The 13,794-nt window shown below is 37.3% G+C and overlaps 2 protein-coding genes across 2 annotated transcripts; both read left to right on the forward strand.

The window, feature by feature from the left end:
* Positions 1 to 1,657: 1,657 nt before the first annotated feature.
* Positions 1,658 to 1,828, forward strand: LOC134481131 (keratin-associated protein 20-2-like). The gene has a single exon (XM_063270962.1). It carries the CDS (start codon positions 1,658 to 1,660, stop codon positions 1,826 to 1,828), a length of 171 nt encoding a protein of 56 aa, XP_063127032.1.
* A 5,422-nt stretch (positions 1,829 to 7,250) lies between these two features.
* Positions 7,251 to 7,391, forward strand: Krtap20-2l2 (keratin associated protein 20-2-like 2). Its single transcript, XM_063270963.1, has one exon. The coding sequence runs from the start codon at positions 7,251 to 7,253 to the stop codon at positions 7,389 to 7,391; it is 141 nt and encodes a 46-aa protein (XP_063127033.1).
* Positions 7,392 to 13,794: the final 6,403 nt, after the last annotated feature.

Below are 13,794 nucleotides of genomic sequence, written 5' to 3' on the forward strand. Positions count from 1 at the left end.
ACATTGCAAGGGACCCTGGAGGCTCTGACAACAATGGAGTGTAAGAATTTGAATACACCCGCAATTTTTTTTTTGGCAAGGAGGTGTACCCATTTTTTTTTAATTAACTTGAGTATTTCTTATTTACATTTCGAATGTTATTCCCTTTCCTGGTTTCCAGGCAAACATCCCCCTAATCCCTCCCCCTCCCCTTCCTTATGGGTGTTCCCCTCCCCATCCTCCCCCCATTGTCGCCCTCCCCCCAACAATTTACTTCACTGGGGGTTCAGTCTTAGCAGGACCCAGGGCTTCCCCTTCCACTGGTGCTCTTACTAGGATATTCATTGCTACCTATGGGGTCAGAGTCCAGGGTCAGTCCATGTATAGTCTTTAGGTAGTGGCTTAGTCCCTGGAAGCTCTGGTTGCTTGGCATTGTTGTACATATGGGGTCTCGAGCCCCTTCAAGCTCTTCCAGTTCTTTCTCTGATTCCTTCAACGGGGGTCCTATTCTCAGTTCAGTGGTTTGCTGCTGGCATTCGCCTCTGTATTTGCTGTATTCTGGCTGTGTCTCTCAGGAGCGATCTACATCCGGCTCCTGTCGGCCTGCACTTCTTTGCTTCATCCATCTTGTCTAATTGGATGGCTGTATATGTATGGGCCACATGTGGGGCAGGCTCTGAATGGGTGTTCCTTCTGTGTCTGTTTTAATCTTTCCCTCTCTCTTCCCTGCCAAGGGTATTCTTGTTCCCCCTTTTAAAGAAGGAGTGAAGCATTCACATTTTGATCATCCGTCTTGAGTTTCATGTGTTCTATGCATCTAGGGTAACACCCACACTTTTTAATAGTTTCTTAAGATTTTTCCTAATCCACATACTTGCGCAGCAAGTAGTCATAAACACTACTTTTAGTTAAACTCACAAAGTAATATATCTATCATTTTTCCACAGACCATTTAAAAGGAAATGTGTGAATATCTACCTTGCTTTGTCCACTCAACCATAATGCCAGAGTATCATCTACAAGATGTTCACATAAGTTTTCAAAGGGAAACACATGACACATAGTTTATGCACATAAATAGTTTTTTTTATTTTCTACTAATTTTTAAAATAAGACGTAATACAAAAGTGCTTAGGAATAAACAAATACATTACTGTAAGATGCCTACTACACACCAAGGAACAAATATCATAACCAATAATTAATTTAATTTTCATGAGAAGGACCAAAGTAACATAATACTCAAGATAAGACTCATTAAAAATAGCAACAAAAAGAGGATAAAAAATGACCTTCCTTCACAGATGTAATCAAAACACAAATATGTAAAAGGAAGAAAAGTATGCAATGATTTATATCATCTGACAAAAGTTATGTGATTTATTCAATAAACTACATGAAGAATGACCTAGAGACCTTAAAATCATATGAGATCCATTATTTGACCATGAGATCCTGAGGTAGTAGCACAAGTATCTCAGCTATGCAGTATTGTGTTTCCAGGAAATCACAATGCTCATGATATATTCTGTAGTACAGCGCAGAGACATGTGACCCTATGATGCCTGTGGTTTCCCCAACAACAACCCAGCTGTATAAAAGGCCTTTGGCAGATGGTGACACCCAGACTCAAGTAAACTACTGCTTATCTTCCTCTGAACACTCCACTCCTGACAACATGTGCTACTACGGCAGCTACTACGGAGGCCTGGGCTATGGCTATGGTGGCCTAGGCTGTGGCTATGGCTGTGGCTATGGTTGTGGCTATGGCTGTGGCTATGGTAGCTATGGTTATGGCTGCTGTCGCCCACTGTGCTGTAGAAGGTACTGGTCCTGTGGCTTCTACTGAGGAGATTCAGCAGCTGCTCACTCCAACTTCCTTCACTTCAGATGCTCTTAAACATCTTTATAAATTCCAATCTTAATTTATATTTATACATGAAACACAACCTGGCCACCCAATTCCTCTTCTTTAACTTAATTGTATGACTACTTCCTGCAAAGCTCTTTATTGTCACTATAATGAACTGTAAAATATGATCTACTTGCATTCATCCCCATATTGTGAATACATATGTATGCTTTAAAATAAAGTGTTTCCTCAAATATACTTTATCTTATTGTTTTACTAAATGTGATACGCATGTGTCTGACTTTATATATTTTTGGGTACAAATGTGTGCTTGTGAACAAATGTTGCATTGTGAAAGGGGGAAGGAATAAGAGCAAGATGTTGGAGAGAAGGAAACTTTCTGTTAAATTTCTGGTGGTAGACATTTTTATTATCTTCATATGCTTGCTATTGTGATGTCATAAAAACTTTCAAAGTGCAAATTTTTCATGGAGATCACATCTTTTTGACTGAAACTTAATTTAGGAGAAATAATACAAGTTAGTTCTCTAAATATCTTGCAATCTCCACAGTACCTCCTGTAATGAGTGTCACCATACACAATCTCACTGTGTACAGGTTTCCCTTTACTTTATGTGTTCTCTAACACCCATTTTCTTCCTAATATCCATTTTATTTATACATAGGACAGTCTCATTGACTTACAATTTTGGAAATTCACTTTTAGTCATCTGCAGATTTTCTTTAGGGTAATATTTGATGAATCTCTATTTCATATTCAGTTAATTTTTATGCAGTTTATTTGAAGATATTTCATATAAACTCTGGCTTTTAACTTCCTATTCTTTATATAAAATACTATGTATATTGCTCTCTATGTAGAACCCTTTAGATAGATACAACAGACGTTTCTACTTTCATTCTGTTGCTTGAGATTTTGAATTCACATCCTATTATTTATGAGAATGTGCAAAATAATTGTACTAGTAATACTTTTTCTTGTTATTTATTAGAGAATCTCATGCGATGTATTTAAATAAAATCAATATATTTTACCTTTTTTTCTCAGATGCACCCACCATAAGCCATGTCCTTTGTTTGTCCTGAAACTCATAACATGCAATTTATAATGCCTACATTCTCTATAATGATCAGTTATCATCTAAAATATAGTTGACCTACCCAGAGCCAATCCCCTAAAGAAACTACTCTGCACATCTGAATAGCTATCAAGTGCCAATAGCTACTTAGCTTAAAATAAGAATGTGTGCCCACACTTCTGGACACCATGCTGGAAAATTTCTGATATGAGCTTGCACAGGTCTTATATGTGCTGTCACAACCTCTGTGAGTTCATAAGGGCAGCTGGCTGTATTGGGAAAACATTGTTTCCTCTGAATCATCGGTTCTTTCCTGAAGTAGAGCTGAGAATACCATATTCTTAATTCTCTATATTTTGATCAGTTTTGGTTCTCTGTAATAATTACCATCTACTACAATAAGACTAATCTAAGGATATGACAATATTTTTAAGAATTCATCTAAAATGGGTCTATTTAGTAGAATACCAGTAGTAAGATCTATCTTAGGGTCTATTTGCATGTTCTTGTCCAAATTTGGCTCCAGCTTGGTTTACATCAGACTTGTGAATGGAAATTAAATAAGAAATGGGTAGACTACTAAAAAGTGTTCAGGGGCCTATTATAGCTATGCACGTGTATGAACAGTCCAGTCAACATTTTTGCTTACAGAGTTCACAGATACTTAAAAATCAGGCATTTTATCTTCCAGTATTGCCCATACTACAATTCAGTACTTTGAAAGCTACACAATGGGAATGAAGCTTCTAGGTTATGACAAGCTTGAGTTCTCCTTGTTCTGTGACTCAACTAATTCTTTATCAACAGGATCTTGCAGTCTTGTTCCAGAACTACACAATGGTATGGCAAAAGTCTGTAATATTTAGAAGTTTATGGACCGCTGTTCAAGAACAAACAGGAACCTCTTTCTGACAGTGGCTTTGGTCATGGTGTCTCTTCACAGAAATGGAAAGCCTGAGACAGCTAATATCTAAATTTATAAAGAACTCAAGAAGTTAGACAATAACCCAAATAACCCAATCTAAAAATGGAGTACAGAGCTAACAGAATTCTCAACAGAGGAATCTCAAATGGCTGAAAAGCACTCAAAGAAGTGTTCAACATCCTTAGTCATCAGGAAAATACAAATAAAATCACTATGAAATTCAATCTTACACTGGTCAGAATAGCTAAGATCAAAAACTCAAGTAATAGCACATGCTGGCGAGGATGTCAAGCAAGAAGGACACTCCTCCATTGCTGGTCAGAGTGCAATCTTGTATAACCACTTTGGAAATCAATTTGGTGTTTTCTCAGAAAACTGGGGATAGTTCTACCTCAAGACCCAGCTATACCACTTCTGGGTATATTCCCAAAACATGTCATACTATACCAAAGAAACGCTTGCTCAACTATGGTCTTTTCAAAAGAGCTCAACGAGCTCTTTTCATAAAAGCTGGAAACTGCAAACAATCTAAGATGTTCCTCATTTGAAGAATGGATCAAGAAATGGAATACTAAGCAGCTAGAGGATATTAACTATAAAATACAGGACACCCAAGCTACATCACACAGATCTAAAGAAGCTAAACAAGAAGGAAGGCACAAGCAAAGATGCTTGAATTTTACTTAGAAAGAAAAATAGTCATAGGATGCAGATGGAGTGGGCTAATTAGTATGAGAAGGGATGGGAAGGGGAATGGGGGCATCTCAGGATCAGGTGTTGGGAGAGTCGGGGAAAATGGCTAGAGAGTCATGAGAATGAATGGAAATCTACAGCTGGTGGGGCTGTGGGTTTGGAGACATTTTGAGGACATGACAGAGACCTGGGATGTGAGAGACTCACAAGAATCAATGGGGTTGACCTTAGCTCATAGCACTGGGGATATACAACCTGAAGAGGCCACATCCTGTAGGAAACCCTTTGAATCAATAGGGATATTCATCCACCCACAAAATTTGTGACCTAAAATTTATCATGCCTACAAGAAACAGGAGATGTAACAGAGGCTGAAAAAATGGCTAACCAATAGCCAGCACAATTTGAGATTTATCATATGGGCAAGCATCAATCCCTGAAACTGTTAATGATACTCTGTTAATGATAATATGCTGTTAATGATACAGGAGCCTAGCGTGGCTGTCCTCTGGGAGACTCTACCCAGAAGCTGAATCAGAAAAATTCAAGGACCCACAGCCAAACATTGGATGGAGCTTGGGGACTCTTATGGGAAAAGAAATGAGAGCCCTGAAGGGGGAAGGAACTCCACAGAAAGACCAACAGAGTCAACTAACCTCGACCCTTGGGGGCTCTCAGAGACTTAACTACCAACCAAAGTGCATATATAAACTGGACTTAGGCTCCCCACACATATGAAGCAGAAGTGAAGCTCAGTCTTCATGTAGGTTCCAAAAACCTGGAGAAGGGGCTGTCCCTAAAGCTGTTGCCTGACTGTGGAATCTGTTCCCCTAACTTGGCTGTCTTGTATGGCCTAATTATGAGAAGCACCTAGCCCTACAGAGACTTGATTTGCCAGAGTTTGGGGTGGTATAGGGGGAGCTCTACTTTTCAGAGGAAAAGAGGAGGGGCTAAAGGGTTAGGAGAGATTGGGAGGAGGACATCAATTGGGATAGACAGTCAGAAAAACAGAGGAAAAGAGAAGTGACTGGTTTATTAGCTAATAATCACAATCAAACCACTGACAGTACTTGTGGGCCCATACAATTTCAGAATGGACACTGCAAAATCAGAAGGAAGTCTTTTCATGGAGTTGTCCAAAATGTGTTTTTACCATAATGTCACCTCATTTATATATAATTGTCATTTTGTAAAATTCCAAACTAAATGCTGAACTACAAATATTTTGTTATACAACATATATTTTGATAAATTGGCAAAAATCTCAAAGTTTAAATTTGTCAGTGATGCTTTTCACCTTCCATAGTAATACTCTATCCATCAGCCACACACTGAGAAACAGTTCATTTGCTTGGCTTGGTCCTTTATAAAGAGTCTGTAAAATTGGTTTTGGTTATATTTTGCTTTTGTTTTTGTTTTTTAGGGGAGTATGCTGGTGATTCCATCCAAGTTTTGTGCATTCTATGTATGCATATACTGAAGCATATTATGGCCATTGTCTATAGAATTTCTGTGATTACATATGTACATGTATTTTGTATGTTTATGTGCATGTGCATATGTATATATGTATGTGTATATATGTATGTATTTCTGTGTAATATATGTGCATGGTATAAGCACACATGTGTTTGAATAAATGAATGGATATGTACACTTGCTGAATGAACAACTTGGGTCTTGTTCTTTGCATGATCTACTTATTTTATCTCCATGAGATTGTCTATATCAGGGAACAGTCTGCTAGGAAGACATTAAGTAAGTCACAGTGATCCTCTTCTATTCTAACATATAGTATTGGGATATATAAAGGAAATACAACCAAAATATTACTTGGGTTCTAGTGACTTTTAACTATGTCCACATGCATGTGCAGCAAGTAATCTTGTCCACTGACCTATTTCCCCTGTTGTTATATGAACTCATAAAATTTCATGTTTGTCATTTCTCTGCAAAGCTAACTTGGCCACCATTTTAACAGGTTATAAATACTTGATTTGATTCAACCATACAACCATAATGCCTTTGAAAGTTACACCTACAAGACATTCAAATGGTCTTTCAAAGGGGAATACATGGCATGTAGACTTTATACATATAAATGGTCTTATATTTTCAGTTGATTTCAAAATCAAGGTGTAATAAAACACAGTTCTTAGAAACAAATACAAACACATTAACCTAAGACAACAATTATCCACCAAGGACAAATAACACAATGAATGATTAGCTTATTTTTCACGAGAAAGACTCAATAAACATAATCCTCAAGATAAGATTCATTTAAAGTATCAGAAGTAAAAAGAAGGGAAAAACACTGGACTTTTTTCATTGGGGTAATGAAAACTCAGTATATATAAAAAGAAGAAAATGATGTAGTGATTTATATGATCTGAGATAATCATGAGCTGTATTCAGTAAACTACATGAAGAATTTCCCAGAGACCTGAAAATTATGTCAGATCCATTATTTGACCATGAGATCCTGAGATAGAAGCACAGGTATCTCAGCTATGCAGCATTGCCTGTCCAGCAACTCACAACACTCATGATGTATTCTGCAGCACAGGGCAGAGACATGTGACAATACAATGCCTGTGGTTTCTCCAACAACAACCCAAGTGTATAAGAGACCCTTGGCAACACCCAGAATCAAGGAACCCATTGCCTGTCTTCCTCTGAACACTCCACTCCTGACAACATGTGTTACTATGGCAGCTACTATGGTAGCCTAGGCTGTGGCTATGGTGGCCTAGGCTGTGGCTATGGCTGTGGCTATGGCTGTGGCTATGGTGGCTATGGTTATGGCTGCTGCCGCCCCCTGTGCTATAGAAGGTACTGATCCTGTGGCTTCTACTGAGGAGATTCAGCAGCTGCTAACTCCAACTTTCTTCACTTCAGATGACCTTAAATATACTCATAAATTTCAACCTTAATTTAAACTCTGTGATGAATAAGTGAAACACAGCATGTCCATCCTATTGCTCTTCTCCAACTTTGATTGCACAAATATTTACAACAAAACTCTTCATTGTCATTATGCCTTTTAGAATATGATCTGGTTTTGCCCATTCCATAAATACATTTCAAATAAAGTAATTTGTAGAAAATACTCTTTTCTCATTTTTTCCTAAATGGGAGGTGTATATTTTTGAAGTTATATCAACTTGATTGTAAACATGTGATTTTTAATTTTGTGGACAAATGTAACAATATTAAAGGGAGAAGGAAAGAGAGAAAGTGGGAGAAAGAAGAAAACATTCTATTTAAACATTTTTTATTAGTTGATAATTTTGATATCTTCATATTTCTGCTATTGTGGTATTACTATGAATTTGCAAATGAAGATATTTCATGCTAGATGCCAACTCCAGTGGTTGGTTCTTTCAAATTTTCTCTTTAAGTTAGCCAAGGGGAAAGAATGTTGACCGGGCAAGATTTGGTCTTAAGAGATATTTAGGGTTTCATTTTCTATAATAAAGCATTTTCCTGTCTTAAGTCTCTTACTTTGCAGTGGTGGCTGACCTATCTGAGTGTTTCTGAGGTCAAAGAGTATAGTCTCTGGTGTTTTAGCACCTCATAGTAAAACAGCAGAGGTTTAAGTAAAAGAATTTATTGCTAGTGCTCCTTCTTTTGTTTAGTTAGCCAGAAGCCTGGCTAGTTAAGCTGTTTAACTTTTTGTGAATCAGAGAGGATGAAAAGGAAAAGAATTAAGCTGCTTTGTACAAGCAGATATATACAGGCACATATATATTCATACACACACACTCTGGCCGGTCCAACCACCTGTCACAATCAACTCCATTATCCATGCATGCTTACATAGATACATATACCTACACACATACATATAGTCAAACAGACATATACAACATTTGGATGGATGGGTGGATGGATGGATGGGTGGATGGATGGGTGGATGGATGGATGGGTGGGTGGATGGATGGATGGATGGATGCATACATGGATGGATGGACAGATGGACGGACAGATGGACAGATGGATGGACAGATGGATGGATGGATGGATGGATGGATGGATGGATGGATGGATGGATGGATGGATGGGTGGATGGATGGATGGGTGGGTGGGTGGATGGATGGGTGGGTGGGTGGATGGATGGATGGGGCAGAGCCCCCCAAGCAAGCCACCCAACAAACAACTTTATTTCTTTTCTTTATTTCTCTTTCATTTCCTTTCTTCTTTATTTCTTTTTATAACTTCTTAGACAAAAAGAAGTTCTTTAGAAGATTACATCAGAGGTAAAATGTTATGTAAAATGGAGTTACAAAAGGATATTGATATTATTTTCAAAGCAGTGTTTCATTCTATATGCTCATTGTAAGTTCAAAGCAATCATTTTTTCATGGCGTTACCTTATCATGCCTGTGACTTTATCCTTGGACCTAAATGTTTTTCCTTGAACAAAAATTTGTCCCTAAGTCAATTTCTCTGTTATTGTAATTATGAAAACTCATCATATCTCTTGTCATTCAGGCTTTACTTACTATTTTGGGGAGTGGACACATTTATTCTTGATTCTAACTTTATTAATCTTCCTAGCAACTAAGATCATCTCTAAAAACTCTTTTCCTGAAATTATTTTAATCAAATCAGAAATCCTATAGAATTATTATCTATTTGTCTATATAAAATCAATACAAAACAGTACATCTTCATAGATCTGCAGAAATCTGCTCAAAAGGGTGGTCAATACCTAGTGATTATTATATATTTAATAATAACAGGAAAAGCATATTAATAGCAGGAATTGTTCTTCAAATATAATCTCCCCAGACTTGTCAAAAAGAGCAAATCCACAATAGATTTACAGTCCATGCAGAACAATCCCAGGAAGATTACTTACTAGATTTTAGCTTCTCCTACATGGCTCTTGACATTTCAAATCCTTTTGTCTGCAAGTTACATTTGGCACAATAACAAAGTTTGCTTTGCACTCTCTACAAAGCCTTTTATAATGAGTGTCACCATACATATTCTCACAGTGTGGTAGTTTCCTTTAATACATGTGTTCTCTAATACCCATTTTTCTCCTAATATTCATTTTGTTAATTACTATATGGAATAATATCATTGTGACTTTTTTAACTTTGGTTATCTGAAGATTATACTTAGGAAAACTTATGAGAATTCTTTATCTTAGCATCAATCATCTTTCTTCATTCTGTTTATTTGTAGATATTTCACATGAATTTTGAGGTTGGGCTTTCACTTCTTTGTAAAAAAAAAAGTCTGCTATAAAGAACCTGACAGATGGGTGCAATCAGACTTTTCTACTTTCTTTCTGATTCTTGAGCTTTAGAAATACCATCCAATCATTTATCGGAATTAGCAAAGCATCTTTTAATTGTGCATTCTTTTTTATTAGTTCTTAGAAAATTCCATACAATATATTTGAATAAATTTCATAGTTTTCCCCCTTCTTTTGTATGACTCAAACATTTTATGTCCAACATGCTTTATGTGCTGTTTATTTTTCTTTAATCTCATCTGACGAATTAAGATACCTATATTTTCTGCAATGGGTAGCTATCACCTGAAGTCGAGCTGTCCTACCTAAGGCTATACCCCAAAAGATACTGACTCTCCACAGCTTAACAGCTTTCAAGTGCCAGTAGTTTCCCATCTAAAATTAGGAATGTGGGCTTATCTATTGACATCATGTTAAATTTTTATGGCTTGAGCTTGCACAGGTCTTATACATTCTTTCACAATCTCTGTGATTTCATAAGAGCAGCTCCCTGCCATGTACAGAAAACTACTTCCTTTTAGTCATCTGTTGTTTTCCTCAAATAGAGCTAACACAACAAGTCTTATTCTATGCATCTTTGTCATTTTGTAATTAGCATACCACTGGTCAAAGTCAAGAGGTTCTCCAATCCAAAGATAAACTATTTCTCTTCTATTTATCATAGTAGCCATAGTAGGATCTCTCTTAAGGTCTATGTGCAGGATCTTATTCAAATTATGACTCCAGGTTGGGTCACTTGTGTCGGGTGAGCTTAAATTCCGTCAGAAAGTGGTAGAACATTGCCAAATTCTTCGTGTTACTATTCCAGCTATGCATGTGTATTTATGATCTGGTCATCTATTTACCTCACAGAGTTCGCAGGTAGTTGAAAATAATCATGTATTTTATCTTCCATTAACGTGCATACTGCCATTCAGCATGATGAAAGTCATACTACAGAGGTGAAGCTGTGAGGTCAGGACAAGCTTGAGTTTTCCATATCCTGTAGCTCAACTAAGTCTTTGTCGACAGGGTTTTGTGGTCAGATTCTGCAAGTAAACAATTGCATTGGCAGTGGCCTATAATATTTGTAGGTCTATGGGACCCCACTGGTCAAGAATTCCTAAAGAGGTAACCTATCCCTGAAACACGACTTTTATGTGTTAGCCTGTGGTGTCTTCTATGGGTATTATTGGTCCAATAGAGGGTAACTCTATTTTGTATATACAAAATTCAATTGACCAATGCATCTATTTTCAATAGATGGTATATTATGGTATTTGTTAACTCACAGAAATCAAGATAGTAGTAATAGGCCGTGTGCATATTACAGAAATATAATATATAATATATATGGAAGCTTCTACAATGGCAAGCAGATTTTCATGCAACGTTCTTCTAAGGGCCTTAGTGTTAATTATACCTCCTTTCCTGCATTTCCATCCAATAACCTACTTAATCCTTCCTGTTCCATTATAACTTTTACCCTTTGAAATCACTGCATTCCACCTCAACTCCTCCAAGAGCAGTCCACTCAGGCACACATAATAATATGTTAAAATCTACAAAGCCACAGTAGTAAACAGCATGATACCTAACAATAAAAATAGATGCATTGGTCAATGAATTCTGAAGAAATATATTAACTACCTACCTGCCACGAGAATGAACTTTAGAAAAATAACTAAGGACTTAAGAGCAACAACTTATAAATGTGACTTCCTGAAACTCAATATCTCTGTACAGCAAAGAACACCATCATTCAAATAAAGTGGGCTATGAAGTACATGGTAAAGCTTTAACATCTATAGATCAAAGAGAGCGATAGTATCTAGAGCACACAAAGAACTCAGAAACCTAAGACCAAGCAAACAAACTACCTAAATATTAAATAGAATATAGAACAGGATTCTCCCAAAGATGGAAATATAAATGATAGAGAAACACATTGAAATTGTGCAGTATGACTGGGTATCTTCAAAATTTATGAATTAAATGCCTTCAAAACTTCTTACTTTAGTCATAATGGATAAAATGAAAAATACAATTGACTATAATGATGCTTTTGACTTGCAGAAGGGGAAATATTTATTTATAGTTTGTTGGATTATAAACTAGTATACCACTGCAGAAATTGGTGACAAGATTCCTGTAGGGAAACTCCTGTAATTAAGGTCTCCATCTACCATATCTGTATAGCTCCTCTGAGTTTAGTGCAAAATGAAGAGAGGAATCTCTTTATCAGCAGGGCTTCCCATTCTCTAACCTTGAATAGAGGCCCAACCCCCAACACCTTCCCCCTGGAAATGCTTGGACAGTTGAATAACCTATAAAATTCAACCTCTTTTCCTCATAAGAACTCTTTGTAGCTGGGATTCCTAGAACTCTCCACACAAATGAGGCATGCACCGTACTTTGCACTCCAGCCAATGATTTCTACATGCACCTTGAAAACTCCTTCACACTCTCCAAATATATAGTTTAAATATAGCCCTGGTTTGCCCCAAATAAAGGTATGCACACAAGCTAAGATCCTGTTAGAGAGTTCTTTCATGAAAATCCTCAGAGAAGTCCATAGCTGTGAATTAGTTAATCCACTTCAGCTCCAGGCAGGTTACATGGGCTGTACTTGCCCAACAGCTCTGGATTCAAGAATGAAAGACATACACCAGCTAATTTTGATATGCTTTGAATAGCTCGATGACTGGGCGCTTTTACATTTCCCCATAGCTAGCAAACACTCCCCCCCCCCCAGTATTTCTGAGTTAACATCTTTTAAAATCTATCTTTCATCTCTGCTATCTCAGACAATTCTTATATGCTGGTGAGCCTTTACGTTTCATACTTCTGCTTTCCCATCATCATGATAATTCTCTCTCCCCCCTCTTCCCGCTCTCCTTCTCTCCATTTCCCTCTCCCCCATTACCCTCCCTCCTCTCCACCTCCCTCTCCCTTGCCTGAGCAATCTAAAAGTCCCGCCTCCATCTCCCTGCCCAGCCATTGATTATATGGCAATTCTTCATTACCAATCGAAGCCAAATGGGGCAGAGACCCTCGAGTCCAGAAGCATGGATTTTGGGGATCTAAATTAAGACATAGCAGTAGAACCAATTTCCAACAGAAGACTACTAGCTCCTGCACTCATTCCCAGGCTGACTGGGATCCTGCAAACCCCACCAATTCGTTATTCCTCTTCATCCTTCCAGCCTGGTGTACAAAGAGGAAGAAAATGGAGAACAAAGAACACAGCTGATCTCCAACACACATACCACAGCTGACAGGCATACCACAGATTTCTGAAGAAGAATTAGAAAAAAAGATATGGTCAGCTATGCCATGCAGATAGCCTTGATGTGCAGCTACAGATAAATGTATATCAAAGTCATGTTCCATTTACACAATTGAACATAATTTATAAGAAAAGTGAAATTGTGTAAATTGCAGCTGAATGGATGGAGCTGGGTCAGTGAGTTAATTGACCTAAAAATCAAATGTCACAGATTATGTGGATGTGAACTTGAAATCTTCAAATCTGTATTCCCTTTAGAATACCATATATAATGTAGAAGTTTATGGATTGACATATATGTTTGTCTCTCTTAAGGATGTCTTAAATTGTGTTTTATTAGATTAATTTATTTCTGTTTTATGTATATGTTAGCTGTATCTTCATGTACATCAGAAGAGGGTATCAGATCCTATTACAGCTGGTGGTAAGCCCGACCATATAGTTTCTGGGACTTGAAGTCAAGACTTCTGGAAGAGCAGCCAACGCTCTTATCCACAGATCCATCTCCCTAGGCCCTGTTTTTCTTTCCTATATGACTTTAGTGGGACTCTCATGTAAACATTTGTGATTGCTATATATGCATATCCTAGGAATTTTCCATGGAATTTGTGTATGTGTATAAAATAAAATATATGTGAATATATATGTCAGTATGTGTATATGTATGTATGAATGCATGTATTTAGTGTTATATATGTGTGTAGA

Source organism: Rattus norvegicus, chromosome 11, assembly GCF_036323735.1.
Source record: "Rattus norvegicus strain BN/NHsdMcwi chromosome 11, GRCr8, whole genome shotgun sequence".
Taxonomy (NCBI): Eukaryota; Metazoa; Chordata; class Mammalia; order Rodentia; family Muridae; genus Rattus; species Rattus norvegicus.

What these genes read in the sequence shown, in the direction of transcription:
- LOC134481131 (XM_063270962.1), top strand. Translation starts at nt 1,658, where the DNA reads ATGTGCTACTACGGCAGCTACTACGGAGGCCTGGGCTATGGCTATGGT.
- Krtap20-2l2 (XM_063270963.1), top strand. Translation starts at nt 7,251, where the DNA reads ATGTGTTACTATGGCAGCTACTATGGTAGCCTAGGCTGTGGCTATGGT.